Genomic DNA, 25,797 nt, shown 5'->3' with positions numbered 1-25,797 from the left:
CAGATCAGTATTCAATAGTGTTTTTAATTGATTGTGCGGTACCACATGTCCCCCCTTAATGTATGTTGTCCTCAACACATTTGCATCTGGAAAACGGAAGGGAACAGCACATAGCTATACACCTAGGACCATCCAGCCTGAAGATAGAAACATCTTTAGAAGTATATTCTGTTCTTCCACCTAAAAGACACAAAAACATAAAGTGCATACAAAACATATAAAAAATTGGCTTTAAAAATAGTGCAAACATCGTTGACTAGAATCTCTTGATCCTATAAAGAATAAACTATATAAAAATAACAAATATTCATAGTCAGTCTCAATGATTGCTTAAACTCTTGAGGTAGATAGTTCAAACAGTAAAAACAACAGTTTCTCCACATGCATCCCTTAGATCCCGTAGGCCCCCCCAGTCTCTCTCATTAAGCTCCCCAAACAGTAACAATAGAGTCTTTGGTGGGGATTTGGTTCTTCTCCGAAAGGACTGCAAAACAATGTAAACAGTCCTTAGAACAGCCCTTATTATATAATAAAAGTTTATTCAACTCTACAACTTTGCTCTACTGCATTGAATCCAGCAGAAAAAGGCACAACAAGTGAAAATTAATGATCAGTCTTTATGATGACTGAAGAAGAGTGAATCAAGAAATGAAGAAGAGTGAGCGGTCGGGTTTTTCTGTTGCTCTTTCCTCTTCCTATTCAGCAATGGTGCTGGAGTGTCAGGCCCAGTGTGGTCTTCTCATAGACTCCTCCTCTCAGGGGGATATTTTCTGTAATTTATATTGGTTCCATGTATCAGTAGGCAGAACTTCTCTTCTGGGTAGTACTTCTAATTAAACCTTAGTACAGTGAGTTGGGCAATTCTTTGCACTCTTTTTCTCTGCAAATGCAATACAATCCTCCATTTTACCTCAGATAGTCACCATTTTAACTTTGCAAGGCACATAAGGATCCTGTTCATGGTCCCAAACTGTGAAATCTGGTGGGCAGTGTACTCAGGACGTCAGGCCTGGGTTGCATCCCCTACAAGTGTGTCAGGGGTGGTGGTGGCTGTCCTGGCATCGAGCATACTGGTGCAATGAAAGGCTAATGGCTGAGGATATGCAGGGGTTAACCAGGGCATTACTGTTTCCATGTAGCTAGGTGGTTAGTGGTGTTACCCATGATGTTGGTGCAGGAAAATGGGAGAGAGTCAACAGACAGATGTGATGTTAAACCAAGTGTAAACGTTTACTTAACGGCAGCAGATGGTTACAGCAGATAAAATCGTAGGTACGGCAGGTTCCAAAAAAGAAGTTTTCAGCAGCAGATAATGAGTCAAGTTTAGGAGGAGTGCAATAACAGCAAGACTATCAGGTGTCCAAACTGATGTCCAATATTAGCATTATGGAATCCCTTTCACCCAACAAACAGGTCTCCAAACTCCAACTTTTGCTCATTTTCATTATATGTAGAGTTAACATTCCCATCTCCATTGTGGTTGACTTATTTCTGGGAGTACTTCTCCTTCATCTACAGCATACTTTTAATAGACTGTGTGCTCTAGAGGACCAAGGTATTCCTCCACTAACAAAAGTAAAAGTCACTATTCTGCCCTGTATTGATCATGAAACAAGTCTGCTAGTCTCTGGTCTACTGGAGCAGGGCTCACATGTTTGCTGATAGCTGCTTTTACTGCTCTCTGACTGCTCAGACTACTCTGGTTTGCAAAACTCACTGCATCAACTTTTCCACACTAAAAATCCAACCACCCAAGCTAGTTTCATAATTACCAGCTAGGTCATGGAATTAACTATTTAGGTGCATGCTACATCCCATACCTTTGTGAAAACAATTGAAAACTTCAGTGTCATGCATGTACAGTTAGTAGTCACCTGGCAGCTCCAATATGGCTACCACGAATAGGCTTGGCACAAGCTACATTAGTTCCCAGAACCCAGGGGTTGCACCTGGCCTTCACACTTTAACTCATGTACAGGATCTGGTCTTATTCAGAGGTCCCTGGGTAAGAACAACAGAGTCAGCTGCTGTTTGGAGACACAAGGTGGCAAGAAGAATAATGTAGAAGCAGGGTCAGATCCAGGAGGTAATGCCAGGAACAGAATCAAAATAACAAGCGGTTAGTCAAATACAAAGCCGAGGTTAATGAATGGGAAAATGTGGTCAAAATACAGGAGCTCAGGTAAGAGGCACAAACAAGAAGTAGAGATGAGCGAATCCATGGAAGTTCGGTTCTGTGAGTTCAGCTGAACTTTAGATAAAGTTCAGTTTGGGACCTGGACCTGACCTGAACCCCAATGGAAGTCACTAATTAGGCAGGTAAACATCTCTGCCCATATGCAGCCAGCCATAGACAGATCACTTCCAGGGGTGGGTGAATGGGGTTTTTCCATTTTTTGTTTGGTGCACACTACATTCAATCATGATGTTGTTACCCCCAGTGCGAGTCGTTCAAACACTGCAAGCGGCTCACATTGGGCTGAGCACCGAGTGTATTCAAGCACAGTGATGTCTCGCGTGAATGGTTTGCACATGTAAAGCACCCAAACTCTGAACCCAAACTCCATTTTTTTTGTAAAGTCTGTGTTTTGGTACGAACATCAAACATCGTGTTAACTCATCTATAGAGATGAGAGGACCCGTGGATGTTCGAGTTCACCAGGTTCGGCCGGACTTTAGTTAAAAATTTGGCTTGGGACCTGGACTTGACCAAACTTGACCCCGACCCCATGTAAGTCAATGGAGATCTTAACTTATGTTCTGTGAAAAGGTCATAGTAAGAGCTAGGGGACTACAAAAGAAGCAAAATGGGGTAATTGCCCTGCAAACAAATGTGGTTCAGGAATAAATGTAAAAAAAAAAAAATGACTTGATAACCAATGTAGGTGAGGCAGGCAACTGTGGTTTGCAACCCTTAGCTGTCAGCTTTACCTTGGCTGGTTATCAAAAATAAAAGGAAATACACTCCGTTTTTAAACAATTTAAATGAATAATTTTAAAAAAAACCAAAACAACGGTTTGGGGTCCACCTTATTTTTCATACCAAGGAAAAGCAGACCTACATGATACACATACAGTACAGACCAAAAGTTTGGACACACCTCATCTCTAGAACAACTGTTAAGAGGAGACTTTGTGCAGCAGGCCTTCATGGTAAAATAGCTGCTAGGAAACCACTGGTAAGGACAGGCAACAAGCCTAGGAGACTTGTTTGGGCTAAAGAACACAAGGAATGGACATTAGACCAGTGGAAATCTGTGCTTTGGTCTGATGAGTCCAAATTCTTTGGATCCAACCACCATGTCTTTGTAGAAAAGGTGAACAGATGGACTCTACATGGCTGGTTCACACCGTGAAGCATGGAGGAGGAGGTGTGATGGGGTGGGGGTGCTTTGCTGGTGACACTGTTGGGGATTTATTCAAAGCTGAAGGCATACAGAACGAGCATGCCTACCACAGCATCTTGCAGCGGCGTGCTATTCCATCCGGTTTGCGTTTAGTTAGACCATCATTTATTTTTCAACAGGACAATGACCTCAAACAAACCTCCAGGATGTGTACGGGCTATTTGACTAAGAAGGAGAGTGATGGGGTGCTACGCCAGATGACCTGGTCTCCACAGTCACCAGACCTGAACTTTATCGAGATGGTTTGGGGTGAGCTGGACCACAGAGTAAAGGCAAAAGGGTCAACAAGCGCTAAGCATCTCTGGGAACTCCTTCAAGATAGTTGGAAAACCATTTCTGGTGACTACCTCTTGAAGCTTATCAAGAGAATGCCAAGAGTGTGCAAAGTAGTAATGAAAGCAAAAGGTGGCTACTTTGAAGAAAAGCGAAGAAGGTTGTTATGATTAAGGGCGTTAAGCCAGAAACGCGTTAACAACATCTCTATGCATTGTCTGAACTGAACTGCACTGAAATAAATCACCTGATCACTCAGCTGGATCATCTTCTTCGTTTTTCATTGCTGTGCGGCCAGGGCAGGGCCGGATCAGAGTCTGAGGCACGGTGAGGTCAGACGTGGGTGAGCTGGATTCCTACACAAGTTGCTACTTTGAAGAACCTCTTTGAATGAGAAGGTGTGTCCAAACGTTTGGTCTGTACTGTAAGTGACGTCTCATTTTTTTTTTTTTATAAACCACAGCCCACCATAAACCCATTTTATTTAAAAATATGTTCATTTACATGATCCTTCCTCACTCATAAAATAAAACCACAGTAACCAAAATAAAAAGCACATTACCCATGCAGTACTATGAAACTTGTAAACATCAGTGAAAACAACAGATAATGTAGTAAATGTGATTTGCAGCCCTATGCAAACACCACAGATATATGTAATCCAAATCGGACTGAGGAAAAAAACACAGCATGCTGCGATTTCTAGAGTTTCTCGTACGAGACTCTTCAATGCAAGTCGATGGGTGCGAAAAACAACGGATGTCACATGGACGGCACACACACCATCCTAGTAACATCTGTTTTTCTCAATACATTTCTATCATAGCAGAGAACATTGTAAATGCTTCTGTACATGACTGTAAATGAGTAACAGCTGCTGAGGAAATAAACGGACTGCACACTGACAGCACACGATGGAAAGTAAGAAAAAAATCATCATACTCTCCGGCATGAGAATCGGACCGATTTTTCAATTGCAAGTGTGACACTGGCCTTACTTGCATTTTTACATACGTTTTTGTGTACTTTTTTTACATGAATTTTTCACATGTATTTTTTATGGGTTTCCGCAGTGGAAAATCTCCAAAAACACATGTGCGATTTTTACTTGCAGATTTCTGCATGTAATGCTGTGAGAAAATTTCTTACATAAAACTCAGCATATCCACTAGAAAAATTAACACATTGCAGATTTTAAACATCATCACAGGTCAGATTATGCTGAGTGAAAAAAGTACACTAGGCTGGAGATTTCAATAAATCCCATCTACTTTGCTAGAACTGTAAGACGCTGCCTTTTTGGCGCAGCAAAAATTTGCAGAATCAAAAACTCACTAAAAACTCATGGTGTGCATACAGCCTTTTCAGTAGAATTCACTGTGCACTGAATTAACCCAATTTTTTTACAGACCTACAGAAAAGGTGATCTTATACAGTGGAACCTTGGTTTACGGGTATGTGCTCTTAAACCAATTTACTCTTATATCAAAGCAAATTTTCCCATAGGAAATAATTGAAACACAAACAATTCGTTCCACAACCAAAAAATATTTACTGTATTTATACAAATTTATTACAGTAATACAAAATAATGTACCGTATTCATATAAAATTATTACAGTACACTAATACAAAATATTGTACAGTACAGTAAAAGCACATAAAGCAAATTAAACTGCACAATAGCCTACAATAGAATTGTTGGTATGCGGGAGGTAAACTATAGAGAGGAAAAAAATGATGTATAAATATGACAACCTTTATTATAGTACAATACACAAAAGAACACCCCCCAAATCTATTCTCCCCAAAATAAGGGAAAAACTAAACAAATAAATGTGGGGTAGGAATACTGCACATGCAGATTACAGTACAAGCAATGTGCTGTACTAGTTAGCAGAAAAAGAACAATACTGTATCCACAAATGAAAATTGATAGACATGCTATATAGTATATACTGTACTGTACAATGGTATATTGTATACAGTATATAGTACATATGTACAGAAAGTTACCTCCAGAGCGGGATAGAGCGCGGTGAAAGGACAGAACCGGACGTGTGCACGGTGAGGGTTTGCTCTTATTGCAAATCATTGTTCTTCAACCAAGTTACAAATTTGTAAAAAGCTTTGCTTGTCTTGCAAAACGATCTCAAACCAAGTTACTCTTAATCCAAGGTTCCACTGTATTATGATTGCCACATTGCATTCTAACCTTATCAAAGAAGGAAAAGTTTCGAAATGTTTTGTAATGAACACTTTTAACTACATCTATATTTATTCCTTATTCCCATGTAAAATAAATAGAAAAAGCATAATTCTGTAGCAATAATAAAAAGAGGAGCTGCTGTGTCAATAGTGATAAGAAACACTGGTTTCTGCTAAGCACACAAAGAAGAGCAAATCCATTATCTGAGATAATCTATATAATTCAGGACAGATGTGCTGTTGACTAGAGTTGAGCGCGGTTCGCGGTTCGTGGTTCTCCAGTTCTAGGCTCGAGTGATTTTGGGGGCTGTTCAAGATCGAACTAGAACTCGAGCTTTTTGCAAAAGCTCGATAGTTCTAGAAACGTTCGAGAACGGTTCTAGCAGCAAAAAGCAGGGCTTTTTACAGCTACAGTGTGCAGGGAGCAATCCTGGCAGCCTGCCACAAGCTGGTAACCAAGATAAACATCGGGTATCCAAGCAAAGCGCTTTGGTTAGTAACCCGATGTTTATCCTAGTTACGTGCAGGAAGCCCACACTTCCCCGCTCAGCTCGCTCCGCCCCCTCCTGCCCACGGCATGTACACACACACACACACACACACACACATGGTCCCGCTCGGCTTACCTGCGGTGATGAAGTCCCGCCATCCCGACCTCAGCGCTGTCACTGTCCTCCATGACCGCCTCTTGTCACATCACCTTCTCTCGCTTCCGACCCGAGACTGACTAGCGGTGACGTCACGGGCCTCTCGCGATACTTGGTGTGAAGGCGCTGGTCATTGAACTCAGTGACAGGGGCTGTCAGTGTGCTGGAGATCAGCGCAGGTAATGTACCTCGCTGACAGCAGCACTTGTCATGCCCTGCAGTGACCTGGGCTGACCCATTGATGTTAGCTCAGGTCACTGCACTGCTCTCCCAGCCAATGGGGAACATCCTGCTCTTCATTGACTGGGACAGTGTGGATCGTCATGGCAACCCCTTGGATTACACCAGACCTTGATTTGTTTTTCATTCTAATAAATTGGTTAAAGAGGGAATGTTTTGGGGAGTGTTTTTTCAAATAAAAATGTGTTTGTCGTCTATTTTTTTATTACTTACTGGGTTGGTGATGTCGGGTATCTGATAGACGCCTGACCTCACCAACCCCAGGGCTTGATGCCAGGTGACATTACACATCTGGTATTAACCCCATATATTACCCCGTTTGCCACCGCACCAGGGCGCGAGATGAGCTGGGGCGAAGCACCAGGATTGGCGCATCTAATGGATGCGACACTTCTGGGGCGGCTGCGGCCTGCTATTTTTAGGCTGGGGAGAGTCCAATAACCATGGACCTCCCTAGTCTGAGAATATCAGGCCCCAGCTGTCTGCTTTACCTTGGCTGGTGATCCAATTTTGGGGGACCCCTAAGTGTTTTTTTTTTAATTATTTATTTAATTTAAAATAACAGCGTGGGGTGCCCTCAGTTTTGGATTACCAGCCAAGGTGAGGTTGCCAGCTGTGGTCTGCAGGCTGCAGCCGTCTGCTTTACCCTAGCTGGCTACAAAAATAGGGGGAACCCTACGTCATTTTTTTTTGTCATTTTTTTGGCTAAATACAAAGCTAAGCACCCCTTAGGGCCACATGAAAGGCACCAAAGGGTGCTCCACTTTTTCTCCACTTTTTCTCCATTTTTTCTCCACTTTTTCTACATTTTTTCTCCACTTTTTCTACATTTTTTCTCCACTTTTTCTCCATTTTTTCTCCACTTTTTCTCCATTTTTTCTCCATTTTTTCTCCACTTTTCCTCCACTTTTTCTCCATTTTTTTCTCCATTTTTTCTCCATTTTTTCTCCACTTTTCCTCCACTTTTTCTCCACTTTTTTCTCCACTTTTTCTACATTTTTTCTCCACTTTTTCTCCACTTTTTCTCCATTTTTTTCTCCATTTTTTTCTCCATTTTTTCTCCATTTTTTCTCCACTTTTTCTCCACTTTTTCTCCACTTTTTTCTCCACTTTTTCTACATTTTTTCTCCACTTTTTCTCCACTTTTTCTCCATTTTTTTCTCCATTTTTTCTCCACTTTTTCTCCACTTTTTCTCCACTTTTTCTCCACTTTTTCTCCACTTTTTCTCCATTTTTTCTCCACTTTTTCTACATTTTTTCTCCACTTTTTCTACATTTTTTCTCCACTTTTTCTACATTTTTTCTCCACTTTTTCTCCATTTTTTTCTCCATTTTTTCTCCATTTTTTCTCCACTTTTCCTCCACTTTTTCTCCACTTTTTCTCCATTTTTTTCTCCATTTTTTCTCCATTTTTTCTCCACTTTTCCTCCACTTTTTCTCCACTTTTTCTCCACTTTTTTCTCCACTTTTTCTCCACTTTTTCTCCATTTTTTTCTCCATTTTTTCTCCACTTTTCCTCCACTTTTTCTCCACTTTTTCTACATTTTTTTCTCCATTTTTTCTCCACTTTTCCTCCACTTTTTCTCCACTTTTTCTACATTTTTTCTCCACTTTTTCTCCATTTTTTTCTCCATTTTTTCTCCATTTTTTCTCCACTTTTCCTCCACTTTTTCTCCACTTTTTCTCCACTTTTTCTCCATTTTTTTCTCCATTTTTTCTCCATTTTTTCTCCACTTTTCCTCCACTTTTTCTCCACTTTTTTCCACTTTTTCTCCCCTTTTTCTTCACTTTTTCCTTACTTTTTTTCCACTTTTTCTCAATTTTTTTTCTCCACTTTTTCTCCACTTTTTCTCCACTTTTTCTCCATTTTTTTTCTCCACTTTTTCTCCACTTTTTCTCCATTTTTTTCTCCACTTTTTCTCCACTTTTTCTCCATTTTTTCCTCCACTTTTTCTCCACTTTTTCTCCACTTTTTCTCCACTTTTTCTCCACTTTTTCTCCACTTTTTCTCCCCTTTTTTCACTTTTTCTCCACTTTTTCTCAATTTTTTTTCTCCACTTTTTCTCCACTTTTTCTCCACTTTTTCTCCATTTTTTTTCTCCACTTTTTCTCCACTTTTTCTCCACTTTTTCTCCATTTTTTTCTCCACTTTTTTTCCACTTTTTCTCCACTTTTTCTCCACTTTTTCTCCACTTTTTCTCCCCTTTTTCTCCCCTTTTTCTTCACTTTTTCTTCACTTTTTCTTCACTTTTTCTCCACTTTTTCTCCACTTTTTTTCCACTTTTTCTCCACTTTTTCTCCACTTTTTCTCCACTTTTTCTCCACTTTTTCTCCGTTCTTTTTCTATGGTCGATCTACCCATTAGCTCTGCCATGCATAGTGTAGCTCTACACCTACTGCACATGTTACTTTATGATTGACATCTCTTTCGTACCAGAGCTGTCTAAGCCTACTCTGACCCCATATTTGTCATTACTATATTGTCCTTGTACTGTATTATGACATTTGTATCATGTGTTTCATTTCTTGCTGTGTTGCAATTTTTTTGCTGCATCCGAATTGTACCTCTACATTGTTCGAGTTTATGTTATTGTTCTCTCACTCTTATGTGATACTGATTATTGTCATTTTTCATGATTACATGCAGATAAGTCCAATCTGACGAAGGCTCAGGCCGAAACGTCATTTGTAACTTGTTTTGGACAAAAACATATATGCTTATGAAAAAATTTTTTTTCTTAATATGGACCAATAAAGAGTGATTTTGCATTACTATCCGTTGTGACTTACTGACTTAGTCTGGGAGATTTAGAGTGCCGAGGTTACTCACTAATTTTATCTATTATTACCTCTGAGCACCTATATACCAGTGAGCAGAGCTTCCTCTACAGTAGTTCTCCTGATTAGGCATGCCCTTACCTCATGAGCAGGGCATTGCAGCTTTGGTAGCAACCATTACGACATGGACTCTGCTGCTGTGGACCCGAGAAGAGTGAGTGCAGATTCATTGCACCCACACTCCTCACATGAAGGGTCCGCACTCCTAAAAAATGGGGGATACGTTCCCTGAGTGTCTCCCCCCCATATTCTAGACGGTCCAGAGTCGTCGTGGGACCCCTTTATTTTTTTTCTTACAATAAATTGGTGAAAGAGGGAATGTTTTGGGGACTGTTTTTTCAAATAAATTTATTTTGTCGATTTTTTTTTTTTGTTAGTACTGACAGTTTATGATGTTGGGTATCTAATAGACGCCATGACATCACAAACTGCTGGGCTTGATCTCAGGTTACTTTACAGCTAGTATCAACCCGATTTATTACCCCGTTTGACACTGCACCAGGGCACGGGATGAGCTGGGGTGAAGCGCCAGGATTGGCGCATCTAGTGGATGCGCCACGTCTGGGGTGCCTGCGGCCTGCTATTTTTAGGCTGTGAAGGCCCAATAACTATGGACCTTCCCACCCTGAGAATACCAGACCACAGCTGTCCGCTTTACCTTGGCTGGTGATCCAATTTGGGGGGGAACCCTACTTTTATTGTGTAATTATTAATATTTATAAAATAATTATAAAAAAGAGCCTGAGGGGACCTCCACATTGGATCCCCAACCACGGTAAAGCTGCCAGCTGTGGTTTTCAGGCTACAGCCGTCTGCTTTACCCTAGCTGGCTATCAAAAATGGGGGGACCCAAAGTCATTTTTTTTTTTAACTATTTTTTAAATAGAAAAAAGTAATGGACTTCCCTGTATTTTGATTGCCAACCAAGGTAACGGCAGGCAGATGGGGGTGGCAACCCATAGCTGTCTGCTTTATCTGCGCTGAGAATCAAAAATACCGTGGAGCGCTACGTCATTTTTTTAAAGATTTATTTTTACAGCACTGTGATGTCCAGCAATCAAAATACAGGGAAGCCCATTTTATTTTTAGTTATTTAAATAAATAATTAAAAAAAATATATATGGGCTCCCGCTGCATTTTTTGTATTGCTAGCTAAGGGTAATCCAAGCAGCTACTGGCTGCTAACCCCCACTGCTTGGTGTTACCTTCACTGGCAATGGAAAATCCAGGGAAGCATTTTTTATTTTTTTTGCCAAAAAACTACAAAAAAAGGACATGAGCTTCGCCATATTTTTGTATGCTAGCCAGGTATAGCAGGCAGGTGCTGGAAGAGTTGGATACAGCGCCAGAAGATGGCGCTTCTATGAAAATGCCATTTTCTGAGGCGGCTGCAGACTGCAATTCGCAGCAGTGGGGCCCAGAAAGCTCAGGCCAACCTGTGCTGCGGATTCCAATCCCCAGCTGCCTAGTTGTACCTGGCTGGACACAAAAATGGGACGAAGCCTACGTCATTTGTTTTCTAATTATTTCATGAAATTCATGAAATAAAAAAGGGGCTTCCCTTTATTTTTGGTTCCCAGCCGGGTACAAATAGGCAACTGGGGGTTGGGGGCAGCCGTACCTGCCTGCTGTACCTGGCTAGCATACAAAAATATGGCGAAGCCCACATAATTTTTTTGGTGGGCAAAAAACTTCTGCATACAGTCCTGGGTGGCGTATGCTGAGCCTTGTAGTTCTGCAGCTGCTGTCTGTCTGTATGGAGAAGAGCAGACAGCAGCTGCAGAACTACAAGGCTCAGCATACTCCATCCAGGACTGTATGCAGAAGTTTTTTGCCCACCAAAAAAATGACGTGGGCTTCGCCATATTTTTGTATGCTAGCCAGGTACAGCAGGCAGCCACGGGCTGCCTCCAACCCCCAGTTGCCTATTTGTACCCGGCTGGGAACCAAAAATATAGGGAAGCCCATTTTTTTTTAAATTATTTCACTTATTTCATGAAATAATTAAAAAACAAATGACGTGGGCTTCGCCCCATTTTTGTGTCCAGCCGGGTACAACTAGGCAGCTGGGGATTGGAATCCGCAGCACAGGTTAGCCCGAGGTTTCTGGGCGCCTCTGCTGCGGATTTCAGTCCGCAGCCATCCCAGAAAATGGCGCTCTCATAGAAGCGCCATCATCTGGCGCTGTATCCAACTCTTCCAACAGCCCTGGAGCCGGGAGGGATGTTGGGTAATCATGAGTTAATACTGGCTTTGTTTTACTAGCCAGTATTAAGCCAGAGATTCTTAATGTCAGGCACGTTTGACCCGGCCATTAAGAATCTCCAATAAAGGGTTAAAAAAAAACACCACACAGAGAAAAAATACTTTAATAGAAATAAATACACAGACACATTAGAGACTCCATCTTTATTACCCCCTGTCAGCCCTCCACGATCCTGCTCTTCTGTCTTCTTTCTTTCTAGTGTAGTAGTAGTGATGATTGTAGTGAGGATGAGGTTCACCAGCCCATCACTTGGGGCTGGGGAACCTCATCCTCAGTACAATCCTCACTAGTGTAGTAGTAGTGACGATTGTAGTGAGGATGAGGTTCACCAGCCCATCACTTGGGGCTGGGGAACCTCATCCTTAGTACAATCCTCACTACAATCGGGAAGCAGCGTGCAGCCTTCACTCCGTGAGTGATCAGTGCTGGCTGTCAGCGGTAACAGCGGTAACGCTGACAGACGCGTTACCATAGCAACGGTGCTCTCGGAGCTGCGGTTAGCGGTGACGTCACCGCTAACTGCGTTGCTATGGCAACGGTGATCTCCGTTAATGACCGGCTGTGTCAGCCGGTCCCTAACGGAACGGGGAGTCGACCGTGTGCTAGAGCATGTCGCCGGTACACAGCGATACACATATGTGCACCGTGTACCGGAGAGATGCACTCGCAGGTCCTACATGACGTGTCATAGTCATGTGACCAGTCTGTAGCCAATGAGATAATAGCCACATGACTGGTCACATGGCTATTTTGACGTCACGATAGGTCCTGCTTCTCTGCTGGCAGTGCCGGTCACCGGGAGGATTCAGCGATCATCGGATGGAATAGCGGCAGGAGACAGAGTGCAGAAGGGATCGCGGGGACCGGTAAGTGTTATGGCAATGTTTATTAACTGTTTGTGTACATTTATTATGCATTTTTATGTGTTTGTGATTGCCTCCCATTATAGCCTATTGGCTCGAGTTCGGTTCGTCGAACCGAACTCGAACGGGACCCCCGTTCGGCGAACCGACCTCGAGCCGAACCGCGACCGGTTCGCTCATCTCTACTGTTGACACACAGATTATATCTAAAGAAAGGGTACTAGGTACAGATAAATGAAATTTTAAATATGAAATTGCCAGTTTTAAACTTATTTTTCTCCTAAAATTTGATTTGCAGTGAATCAGTTTGCATTAGATTGAAAGTACTACAAGGCTGTAATTTGCATTGGAAAGACGTATTACACTCCGAGGTTTCCAAGGTCTAAATTGAATCCCTTTAAAACGGACTCAGAACAGAATGATTGTTCAAACCAAATACAGGCCCTTGGTGCACCATGACATGCCCAATTATTTAAGTGCACCTTCCCACCTGCTGGCTTTTACTCTTCTGTACTGTCCCTTCTTCTTTGAGTGATAAATCTGACTACATACAGCAAGAGACGGGAAGAGATAGACAAAAAAGAAGCAGGTGGGAATGTGCACTTAAAAGATTAGCAACGCCATAATTCACCAAGTGCCTGTGTAGCACCCCTGAGGTATCAGGTGCCACAAAATGTGAACTGTGGAAACCCAAACCTCGGAATATCCGTGCCAGTCAACACACCAGCACCCTCAGGCCTCACACATAACCCCAATTCCAGACTGGGAGACTGCCTAGCAACAGGTAAAAGGGATGGGCACTGACTGGATAGTTGCCACCCTGTCTGTAGGGAGAGACCCAGCAAGAGGAGGGGCGAGTGGTCAGTTGGGAAGTTGGCAGGAGGAAGTAGTTAGTTGAAGAAAGAGGAGAGAGGAGTTGAGAGTAGTAATCGGAGTTGAAGGAGAGTGAGGAGTGAAGTAAAGAAAGGAAAAGTGGAAAGACATGAAGTAACAACGGAACACTGTAACAGGAGTGAGGAACTGTGGAATAAGAAACCAGGACTCCAGGGACCACGCGTTACCTGTGGAAGTGGCATACTCCAGAAACCGCGGGGCGTCCTGTGGAAGTCTGGAACCTAGGCTCACAGGACTCAGCACAAGGCAGGGTGCAGACCCTAGGACAGTGGGACACTTTATGGTCAACTGTTAAATCTGCCAGATGAGGGGATTTCCAGGGTCCCTCACCACCCATAGAGTCTAAAGCATCAGCAGCAAAAAGGGGACCGGGGATTGAACCCCTTAAATAGTTCAGGCTGCCTGCAATAGGACCAAGACGGAAACAGAGATGCTCCCCCAGAAGCTCTAAGCCATGGGAGCCCAATACAAACAAGAGTGCACGGAGTACAGCTATCCCAGGTCACAGCTGGCACGGAGAACAAGGGGAAAGGGAACACCTGAAACCGGCACCAGCGGGTTCAGGTACAAAGCCCAAAGTAAAATGCAAGTTCAAACTGCATTACTGGTGTGGACTGTTTCCTTCTCACCTCTGTACACTTAAGGGGGCTTTACACACAACGACATCGCTAACAAGATGTCGTTGGGGTCACAGAATTCGTGACTCACATCCGGCCTCGTTAGCGACGTCATTGCGTGTGAAACTTTCAAACTTACTCACCTAATCGTTGATCGTTGACACGTCGTTCTAATCCCAAATATACTTACTGGTGCAGGATGCAGGTTGTTCGTCGTTCCTGAGGCAGCACACATCCCTACGTGTGACACCCCAGGAATGAGGAACAACACCGTACCTGCGTCCTCCGGCAATGAGGTGGGCGTCCCTTTCTTTCGGCTGCTCTCTGCCCCTCCGCTTCGATTGGATGGCTGCCGTGTGACATTGCTGTGACGCCGCACGAAGCGCCTCCTAGAAAGGAGGCGGTTTGCTGGCCACAGCGATGTCGCTAGGCAGGTAAGCCGTGTGACGGGTCCTAGTGATGTTGTGCACCACGGGCAACGATTTGCCTGTGACGCACAACTGACGGGTGCGTGTGTTTTCACCAGCTTTCATAGCGATGTCGCTGTTTGTAAAGTGGCCTATACACTGACTGTTTCTTACTATAACCCCCACCGTCCACTGCTGAGGTCCAGCCCTGCTTGCGGAGGGCCCAAAACACCTAACCTGCATTACTCCACCAGCCCCAGCAGGACCCTGCAGCGGCGGCTCCCATAACCTGGCCACACGCCGCAAGTGGTGTAGTTGAAAAACTCTTTATTTTTATTTCTCCCTTTTCTTTTATTTTTACCCCTTTTTATTCAAACTGACTCCCAGGGTCACGGAACCGGGCATCGGCCGTGACCACGACTGTCCCCCACTTTGCACCACGCTCCCAGTACCGAGTACCCCACAGCCCTGGGGCGTCACACCTGCACTTGGCTTGAGCATTCATTCTGTGCTGAGAGCCCCTTTTAAAGCTCTTTAATGCAAACACAGTCTTAGTCAAAGTAACTTCAACAAAAATGGGCAAAAGTCAACGGTTATGGCAATGAAGATTGGTAACTTGTTGCACATCTATGCAATTTTGATACTGTTTTTTTAATCTTGTAATGCATTTTTCGTGATAAATTTAAGTGAAAGTATTTCACATTTGCTTATGAAAAGTGCTGAAGCATAGCATACAAAATTAAAATTTGTTTATTTTTCCTTAATAGCTATATAGTAACCCCTTAATGACTGCCGATACACCTTTTAAAGTTGGCAGTTAAAAAGCTTTATTCCTCAGCACTGCTTTTAACAACACTAAGAAAAAAGTGAATAGCGCCCCACAGAGTCAAAGAAAAACAGGATTTCAGCTACCAGTGGTAGCTAGGATTCTGGAGAACACGATTTGGGCTATTATGGTCACTGATCACATAATCGACATTGTTCTCATGTTTGACGTTTCAGACCAGGTACTTCAACCATATCTGGCGAAAAGAAAGACAAGGGCCAGCTATAAAAAGGTAGCAGTCTACCGCTTCCAGATATCAACCTACAACAGTTGTTTTCTGTACAAAAAGTCTCAAGGAGCGCTCACTTTTTTCTAGCTCAAGGAGAAAATTGTTGAGTGTCTCCTATTTGACTTGAAGGCAGGAGAGGCAGCCTTCAAGTCTGATTATGTCTGGAGACTTTAAGAACACCAATTTATTTGACCCATCCCTACGTTTCCCACCCAAAAGTATCTCCAAAAAAGATACCGAGTTTGTAAGAAGGATGGTAGAAGGAGTGATTCCAAATGATTCCTTGTGTTTTATTGTTCTTTGTGCCCATTAGAGAGAAGCCTTTGTGTCTCCCCTGTTTAGAGACCTACCACACATCTAACAATTATTAAATTGCCATAAATGACACCAAATTGTGTGGTAGGATCTTTTTTTTCAAATAATTTATATTTGTATTTTCTGGTTAGTGGGCCCCAGTAGAGAGTAATTTTTATTGGACAATAAAGACAATATTTTTATCAGTTAAACATATTTTACTCAATTTTATAATTCATTTCATGCTGGAATCCTCACATACCAAACTATTATTCAGACAATTTATTTTCCACATGTCCACATATGCATACTCCAGATTAGGGTTCCCAAAATTTTCTTGAAAATTCAGATAATCTGACAATTAAATCTAGTACTTGATTACTCACATACCAATCTATTATGCAGACAAATTAATCCACATGAATCTATTATTCAGGCAAATCATCCAGATGCCTACCTCAGTGGTTTCCAGAATGTGGACCCCACAAATGTTCTTGAAAATTCAGGTCATCTGACAAGTAATTGTGGGACTTGATCACTCACACACCAAACTATTATTGAGGTAATTTTTTTGTCCATATGCCCAGGTCTGTATTTTCTAGAATGTAGACCACACAAATGTTCTTCAAATTCAATTCACGTGATAATTACTTCCAGAACTTGATTACTCACATAAACATTTTTGACCATTTATCTTGGATTGACTGTTTTTATGACTGTCTTGCTTCACAAAACTTTTCATTTCATTTATACATCTTATATATTATTTATAGTGGTGTTACAATTATGATAATATTATTGGAGGACCTCTAATAATGAGGCTTTTCTATATGTATACACTATGGGCTTTATTGTTTTGTTGGCAAGACCAAGTTTTATAATCAATAAATGTCTTTTTAGGGGCATGCCTCCCATTGTGAGTAATAATTCTTGGAAGGATTTTCTTATTTGGTAGTATAATGTCTCTGTGAGCTTTTAATGGGTCCTGGAATTGCATAGATTTTACCCTGAAGACCAAATGGAGCGCTATTTATTATAGGCACAGGTAGTCACATTGGTGCCATATTCGATGTATTTCTGGACACTGAAAAACTAATAGAATAAAATTTGATGTGTGTTTCTAAGAATGTACAAAACAAATTCAGAAAAGTGAGTGAAAAAAATGCAAATTGTAATTTTTCAATTGTGTTCCATCAACTGCATAAAAAATGGTGGTATCAAACTTCTGACTACCTCCCTACATAAATATTGTACATTAGAGAATATAATTTACAAAACAGACATTTATAGGGGGCTTTCTGTTGTTCTTGAACCACACGAGCTCTGACAATCCAAAATTCAAATAGAGCTCAATACACACTGAGCCCTGAACTTTTTGACTACATATTGAGTGTCACCATTCCCTACACTCAAAGCAAAGTAGGTAACAAACTGTGGTGTTTACTTTTTCCTGCTAAGTCTTGCAAAAGTGAAACATTTTAGGCTAAAGTAACATTTCCGTGAAGAAAATTTTCAATCTGATGAAAATTGAAATGGTCAATATACCCCTGGATAAAATACTTGAGAAGTATAGCAAAATGGGGTCACATGTGGAAGTTTCTGCTGTTTAGGTACCTTAACTCTTTCACGACCGGCCGATTTTGCGCTTTCCATTTTTTTTTCTCGCGATTCTTTTGTTGAGAGATGTAACTTTTTTTTATTTTTCAGGCAATCCTATCATATGAGGGCTTATTTTTTTGCAGAACGAGCTGTACTTTTAAATGAAACCATGAGTTTTACCATATAGTGTGCTGGAAAGCGGCAAAAAAGTTCCAAATGTGGAAAAATTTGAAAAAAAAAGTGTGATTGCACTATTGTTTTTGATATATTTTATTCACTGTGTTCACTATATGGTATAACCAATGTGTGGGTGTGATGCCTCAGGTCGGTGCGAGTTTGTAAAAAAAAAAAGTGGCGTACGTTTTGTGCCATTTTCCGTGATCCATAGCGTTCTCATTTTTTAGGATCTATGGCTCATTGATGGCTTATTTTTTGTGTCTCGGGCTGACATTTGTAATGGTACCATTTTTGCTCTGAGTCTCTGTTTTGATCACCTGTTATTGCATTTTGCGCAAAATCTGCAGCGACCAAAATGCGTAATTTTAGTATTTGGATTTTTTAGGCTGCTACAACGTTTACCGATCAGATTAATTGATTTTATATTTTGATAGAGCAAGGGTTTCTGAACACTGCGATACAAAATATGTGTATATTTTTTAAAACTCTTTAATTTTCAGTGGGGCGAATGTGGGGTGATTTGAACCTTTAGGTTTTTTATCTTTTTTTTAATTTTTTTCAACTTTTTTATGAAAAAAGCAGCATTGCTCAGACCAGGAAAAATGATCATCGTTTGTAACAGCCAGTACTCGGCTGTTTCTTACAGGACCTGAGTCATGTGAGCTACAGGAGTCATCACATGAGCCTGTGCTACCATGACAACCAGCGGATCCACGTGATCACGTCACATGACTTCTGGTGGAGGCCTGTGAGTACTGGATTATTGCGATTGCCATTAAAATTGTGCTGTCACATCTTGACAGTGCCATTTAAGGGGTTAACAGGTACGGGTGGATAGCGATTCCACTTGTAGTTGCGAGGTACACATGTCAGCTGTACAAATCAGCTGACATGTGAGCGGATCCCCCCAGAAGCCTGCAGCAGCAGGTGGGGATTAACACTATGACCACAGGGACGTAACTTTACTGCCCACGGTCATTAAGGGGTTAAGGGCCCTGCAAATGTAACATGAGGCCTACAATTTATTTCAGTTAAATCTGTATTCCAAAATTCATATATTGCTCCTTCCATCCAGAGCCCTAACGTTTGTCCAAGCAGAGGTTTCTGACTTCATGAAACAAATTTGGGCGTCTATTTTCTTGTGCTATTCCTTGTAAAAGTTAAAAAATTGATGCTAAAGCAACATTGTAGAGTAAAACGCAAAAAAATATTGATGTAAATTTTCCATTTACATAAAGTCAAATATGTCATGAAAAGCAGTCTTACAATTACTAATACATTGAAGCATTCCAGAGTTATTACCATATAAATGTCACACACATAGGTGAGATTTCTAAAATTTTGCTTGGTCATAAAGGTCAAAATTGGCTCTGTCATAATACCAATCTATAAATAAATATAAATGTGCTATTAATATAGAAGGGTTAATAGTTTTATATATTTTTAATACTTTATTAGTACATTTAGTACATTTTGTTTAGTATATGAGTCCAACAGTGTAGACCAGCTCACTCCTGTGAATCACCTGGATCCTCAGCTCACCTGGTTAACTCCGTTGTGCCCGGATCAGGACGTAGGAGTCCATCCATACAAATGTGAACAACAACAAGGCAGAATCAAGCAATAACGTGAGCAATCCAGGATGCTGTTAAAAAATGTTTTCCTTCTTTTTAATCATAAATTCATTAAAATATAATGGTCCAAGCAATTCAGAACAGCATTATCGCAGGAAAATAGCTCAGATAGGACTACGCGTTTCTGCGGTAAAATCCGCCTTCTTCACGGTCCAGAATCATTTTGTTTAGTATATACCATGCTCATATTTAAAGGTTTCATTTTTGTTTTAATATTTTTTTTTTATCTCATATGCAAGTCTCTGAATCTCTGAGACTTCTAAGTCATATTTGACATATGTCTGAGAGGAGGGGGCAACTGGTGAACTTCCAGTGGTCTTCTCGCTTGTTCAGGTGATCTTTTGAAAACCATAGAAATAATAATTTTTGGTGAGCTGAGGCTTTCTCCTTGCAATCTTTCCCACATGAACACCTCCAACATCCAGTCTATTCCTCTTACCATGACAAATTCGTCAGGATTTACCACTCATGGTTGATGTACCCTTCCCCTTCCACACAGATGTTTTGCAAACCTAAGCCTACACCAGTCAAACACCTGACACAAAAGATTAATTATTTCTTTCCTGCCTGAGTTGGCAATATTGTGAAGGCACTAAAAAGTACCACTACCTGCAAATGCATTTCACTGCGTAGTTTGGAGCAGACACGGAAAAGTGCTAAGAAGAACTATTTAACTTCTTGAATAGCATATTTTCCGCAGGCATTAAAAAGTATACCTATAAATGTGTTTCACTGCGTAATTTTGAGTAGGCAATTACAATTGCCAAGAACAACTTTTTACGTATTTCCCTAGCAACTTGTTAGGCCATGCATGGCTAACTACTAATACCTATAAATGTGCGTAATTTTAAACAGGCAATCAAGAACCACTTTTTATATACTTCCATAGCAACTCTTTAGGCCATTCACGGCTAACTACCAATACCTATAAAAGTGTTTGCGTAATTTTAAGCAGACAATTAAAATTGCCAAGAACCACTTTTTATATACTTCCCTAGCAACCTGTTAGGCCACGCATGGCTAACTAGCAATACCTATACATGTGTTTGCACAATTTTAAGCAGGCAATTAAAATTGGCAAGAAGCACTTTTTACATACTTCCTTACCAGCTTTTTAGGCTAGGCTCTGCTAACTAATAGTACCTATAAATGTGTTTGCATACTTTTGAGCAGGCGGTAATACGTAGCAATACCTATTTACATGCTTCACTGGCAACTGTTTAGTAGGCACTACAAGTACCAATCCTCATTTCGATAATGAAATGTGCCAATTTGGGACACACACACACACACACACACACACACACACACACACACACCTTTTCTTACACTGTTTATCCCTATTCTAAATCATTGCTCTACTATCTATCTTATCTGCCTAGCATTAAACCCCTAACTAAGCTCACTCACTGTCTAGCAGCCCAAGCAGCAGCACCTTCTCTAAAATTTCACATTCACAAAATGGCGCCAACACCACATGTCTGAAATGTATATGCACAAGGAAATGTGACTTAGGCAGCCAATCACAGAAGCACTTCTGTCTCAACCTTGTGGATGTTTCCTTTGCTGTGATTGGCTGCAGCAACATCCACAAATAGAGTTAAAGGGAAAAAAAATGGTGCTGCGCGACAAAAGCCTTCTCCCGGTTCAGAGTCCCCGCCTCCTCCACTGATTTTACACATTCCCTCATCTCCCAGCACCACAATCCTATAGGAAAGCAGAAAATGGTATTGAAAAAGCATTTTTGGAAAAACGACCAGCGTTCTGGGTCAGAAAAAGAACAAGCTAAGGCTCGTACCGAATCTTAAATTGGCAAACTTTTACCAACCAGGTTTGCTCATCCCTAATGTTAAACAGGCTTTACAGATCCTCATGGAGAACAAATTGTATGCTAAATTAGAGAAATGTGTATTTGCCGTTCAGGAACTTACCATATCTGGATGGCATAATTTCTGCTTCTTGTTTTAAGATGGATCCCTCTAAGTTGCAGGCTATTATGAAATGGGACCATCCTGAGATCCTGGAAACTCTGCAACATTTCTTAGGGTTTGCAAATTATTACAGAAAGTTTATTAAAAAACAAATTCGGCCATTGCAAGACCTTTGACTGACTTGATGAAAAAAGGTACAGACTATCTGGTCTCAGGGTACTTTATATGCTTTTTTTGTCTTAAAAGATGTTTTGCATCAGCACCGGTGTTGATACAGCCTGATGTATCAATATCCTTCATAGTGGAAGTTGACGCATCAGAGGTAGGGGTGGGAGATGTATTGTCCCAGGGTTCATCAATTGGCAAACTTCATTCATGTGCATTCTTTTCAAAAAAGTTATCTTTGGGCAAGTGTAATTACAACATTAGTAATAGGGAGTTACTTGCTATTAAGTTAGTATTTAAGGATTTTAAACACTTTTTGAAGAGAGAGAATCATCCATTTAATGTAATGATGGACCTTTAAAATCTCCTTTATCATTTCACCCCTAGACGAGCTCAGTGGTCTTTATTTTTCAATAGGTTTATTTTTTTTGTTACTTATTATACAGTTTCTAAAAACACAAAAGCTGATGCCCTGTCCAGGAGTTTTCTGGGGGGGGGGGCCCTTGTGAGGAACTGGTGCGCATCCTGCAAAAGGGAGTACTAGTGTAGTAAAGAGATGGAATCTCAGATTGCAGAAGGTCAGGATGAGGCATCATCAGGGGTCCCAGTTAACAAGACACTCTTCCCTCTGAGTCTTCGCCTTAAGATTCTGGGGGAACATCATGATTCAGTCCTAGCTGGTCACCTTGGGGGGACTTCAACTCTGAATCTTGTATTACATCATTTCTGGTGGCCAAAGTCTGGAGGGATGTGGTGTTCTAGGTGTCGGCTTGTGCCACCTGCGCCCATTATACAGCATCTCAATCTTGTCCATCAGGTTGTTTGCTAGAATTGAGTGTTCTTAGTAAACCTTGGATGGATATTTCCATAGATTTTATTATGGAGCTTCACCCTCTGTTGATAATACTGTTATTTTTGTTGTGATTGACAGGTATTCCAAAATGACACATTTTACTACTCTATCATCCTTATCCAATGCTAAGACTTTGGAGCAGATATTTATTTGTGAAATTGTAAGATTCAATGGGGTTCCATTCAACATTGTATTTGATAGGGATGCTCAATTACTTGAGAATTTTTGGAGGGCATTCTGCTCTCACTTAAGGCTTAAATTGTCTCACTCAGCATTCAATTCACAGTCTAATAGGAAAACAGAGTGCATAAACTATAGCTTGGAGCAGTATTTGCGCTGCTTTGTTTTCGATAATTAGGAGGAGTCATCCTCGTTCCTTCCTCTGGTTTAGTCATCGCCATGTGTGCTCTGGTGTGTCCCCTTTCTCTTCTGTTTATGGTCATTATCCTCAGTTCTGTACTTTTCGGAAATGGCACTCTTCTGGGTTACCCGAAGAGGACCAATTGGGCTCTGCATTATCATCTACATGGGAAAGGTTCAGGAGCACTTGGTTAGCATGGGCTCTAGGTATAAGCATGTGGCTGACTGTTGACATGTGCCTGGTCATCCAGAAAAAATATTAAACTTAAGGAGCACTCACTTAAGTTATGTACTCGTTTCATCATTCCATTCAGAATTACAGCTGTCATCAACCCATTGGCTTTCTGTCTGGCCATACAATCATTATAAAAGATCCACAATGTCTTCCGCAAGTCTCTGTTAAAGAAATTTGTGGATTTGGGAACTCCTCTTCCCATTCATCCACCTCCGGTTTTGACTGATGGTTATTGAGCATGCTAGGTATCGAGAATTGTTTATGCTCGACTCATCCATCACTCTCTACATTACCTGGTTCATTGGCAGGGTTATGGTCCTAAGGAAAAGACTTGGGTGTCTGCAACTGGTGTCCATGCAGAGCATCTGGTTAGGACATTCTATCGCTGTGATCCAGAAAGACCTTATCCTGAGGTTCCAGAGGCCCTTTGTAAAGGCAGGGGTGCTTTCACATGGTGTCTGACTCAAAACTCACTGAGTGTCAGGGCTGCTTTTCACACTGTTCACACAGGAAAGTCAGACATTCCACACGATGTTACTTTTGAGTTGCACAGGGAGACTTTGGCGTTGACCAGCTGTGCTCTTGTTATTAATCAGGCTTACAGAAGTTCATTTGGGCTAGCCAGTGGATTACTGCTTCAGTCACATGTTGCAGAAGAAATATTACAGTCGCCGTCTCCATTTTTAAGATGGTGGAGGCTGGGGCCGATTATAGCTTATTCAATACTGGTCCTTGTGCTTTTATATCCAGTTTCTGATGAACTTCTGTGTGTTGTGTTGTGGAAATACTCTAATTGTCTAATTATTTCTTCCCTTCCTTTAGTTTCCTCAATATTGTGTATACCTCTGTGAGGGATTGCTGTGAGTTTGAGATTTGTTTTTCCCCCCATCTTTTTATTTGTGTGGGATAAATCACTCCGGTTGCGGTTTTCTCGTGGGTGGAAGGAGGGGGCCACTAGACCAGGGTTGTTCAGGAGCTAGAGTTAGGAAGGTGGCCCAAACATCATCACTTTCAGATGTATCTTTGGGATCAAGGTTAGCCAGGGTTCCCCCAGCCGGAAGGCCAGTTTAGGCTTCTCTGTTCCTAGTGATCCCATCACACTCCTTGACAATTGGTCAGTTTTACTTAAAATCAATTAATTACTGCCATTGCGAAAAAAATTTTGGGAGAATTTTCAAACTAACACAACTAAGGAATACATTGTGAGTGGCTAACTGTTAAAGAAATCTAGTGAAAAAAATGCATATATATATATATATATATATATATATATATATATATATATATATATATATATATATATATATATATGTGAGAATCGGGTTTTAGCCGCGCTAAGAAACCACTGTTGCCAGGATGTAGTTTATATTAAAAAAACTCTTTCTTTATTACAGCATCCAACGCGTTTCAGAGACATAAGCCGTCTCCTTCTTCAGGGAAAAAGAGAGAAAAAGAGAATTCTCTTTTTCCCTGAAGAAGGAGACGGCTTATGTCTCTGAAGCGCGTTGGATGCTGTAATAAAGAAAGAGTTTTTTAATATAAACTACATCCTGGCAACAGTGGTTTCTTAGCGCGGCTAAAACCCGATTCTCACATTATATATATATATTATATATATATATATATTTATATATTGTGAGAATCGGGTTTTAGCCGCGCTAAGAAACCACTGTTGCCAGGATGTAGTTTATATTAAAAAACTCTATATATATATATATGCATTTTTTTCACTAAGTCTTCACGGGGCTGCTGCTGGAACCACGCGGACACTCATATGCTTTACAAGGGGTTGTGACTGGCACAACCGCTCCAGGTGAGTGTATCTTTCTACATCCTTACACGGTTAATACCGGGTAAAACCCTATTTGCGCCTTTTCTCCCCCCTTTCAGCAGTTTCAACAAAGAAATCTATGCAGAAGCTCAGGAAATAAATTCTGTTGTAGAAAGATTCAATTAACTGAGTGAAAGTCATTTGTTTAAGTGTGTTGATTTTGGCTGCCTGCAACTTTTCATCAGAATTCAAGCACAAGGCAGTAAAATTGCAAGACAAATAATTTTATTGACTCTGTTTCAAGATCCTTATTGCACAAACGTCACAAAACTAGTATTTCTCATTCATATATACATTGTTCTACTACTGACAAGTAAAGTCAATGAAATTAATTATACCTCTACAATGGCTCTTGTGAATGGATTTACTACAGAAATGAACCAAAGTTAATAGTATCACTTTAACCCCTTCACCCCCGGCCACTAAAACACCCTAATGACCGGGCCATTTTTTGCAATTTTGACCAGTGTCACTTTGACAGGTTATAACTCTGGAACGCTTCAACGGATCCTGGCGATTCTGAGATTGTTTTTTCGTGACATATTGTACTTCATGTCAGTGGTAAATTTAGGCCGATATGTTTTGCGTTTATTTATGAAAATTTAGGAAATTTGGCGAAAATTTTGAAAATTTCGCAAATTTCAAACTTTGAAAATTTATGCCCATAAATCTGAGAGATATGTCACACAAAATAGTTACTAAATAACATTTCCCACTTGTCTACTTTACATCAGCGCAATTTTCGAAACAAATTTTTTTTCCGTTAGGAAGTTAGAAGGGGTCAAAGGTCATCAGCAAATTCTCATTTTTCCAACAAAATTTACAAAATAATTTTTTTAGGGACCACATCACATTTGAAGTGACTTTGAGAGGCCTAGGTGACAGAAAATACCCAAAAGTGACCCCATTCTAAAAACTGCACCCCTCACACTGCTCAAAACCACATCCAAGAAGTTTATTAACCCTTTAGGTGCGTCACAGGAACCAAAGCAATGTGGAAGGA

General features: G+C 41.0%; 1 protein-coding gene across 1 annotated transcript in view; it reads left to right on the top strand.

Annotated features, from left to right (window-relative positions):
• The first annotated feature begins 15,613 nt into the window (after window positions 1-15,613).
• LOC142297277 (uncharacterized) overlaps window positions 15,614-25,797 on the top strand; it is a 28,353-nt gene continuing 18,169 nt past the window's right edge. The window contains exons 1-4 of the mRNA XM_075341529.1: window positions 15,614-15,667; window positions 16,446-16,527; window positions 21,251-21,362; window positions 22,447-22,528. Of these exons, the coding sequence (XP_075197644.1) occupies window positions 15,614-15,667; window positions 16,446-16,527; window positions 21,251-21,362; window positions 22,447-22,528 (330 nt within the window). The remainder of the gene's footprint in view (window positions 15,668-16,445; window positions 16,528-21,250; window positions 21,363-22,446; window positions 22,529-25,797) is intronic.

This window comes from Anomaloglossus baeobatrachus, chromosome 3 (assembly GCF_048569485.1).
Source record: "Anomaloglossus baeobatrachus isolate aAnoBae1 chromosome 3, aAnoBae1.hap1, whole genome shotgun sequence".
Taxonomy (NCBI): Eukaryota; Metazoa; Chordata; class Amphibia; order Anura; family Aromobatidae; genus Anomaloglossus; species Anomaloglossus baeobatrachus.
The sequence above is the reverse complement of the archived record's forward strand: the minus strand, read 5'-3'. Positions and strand labels throughout refer to the sequence as shown.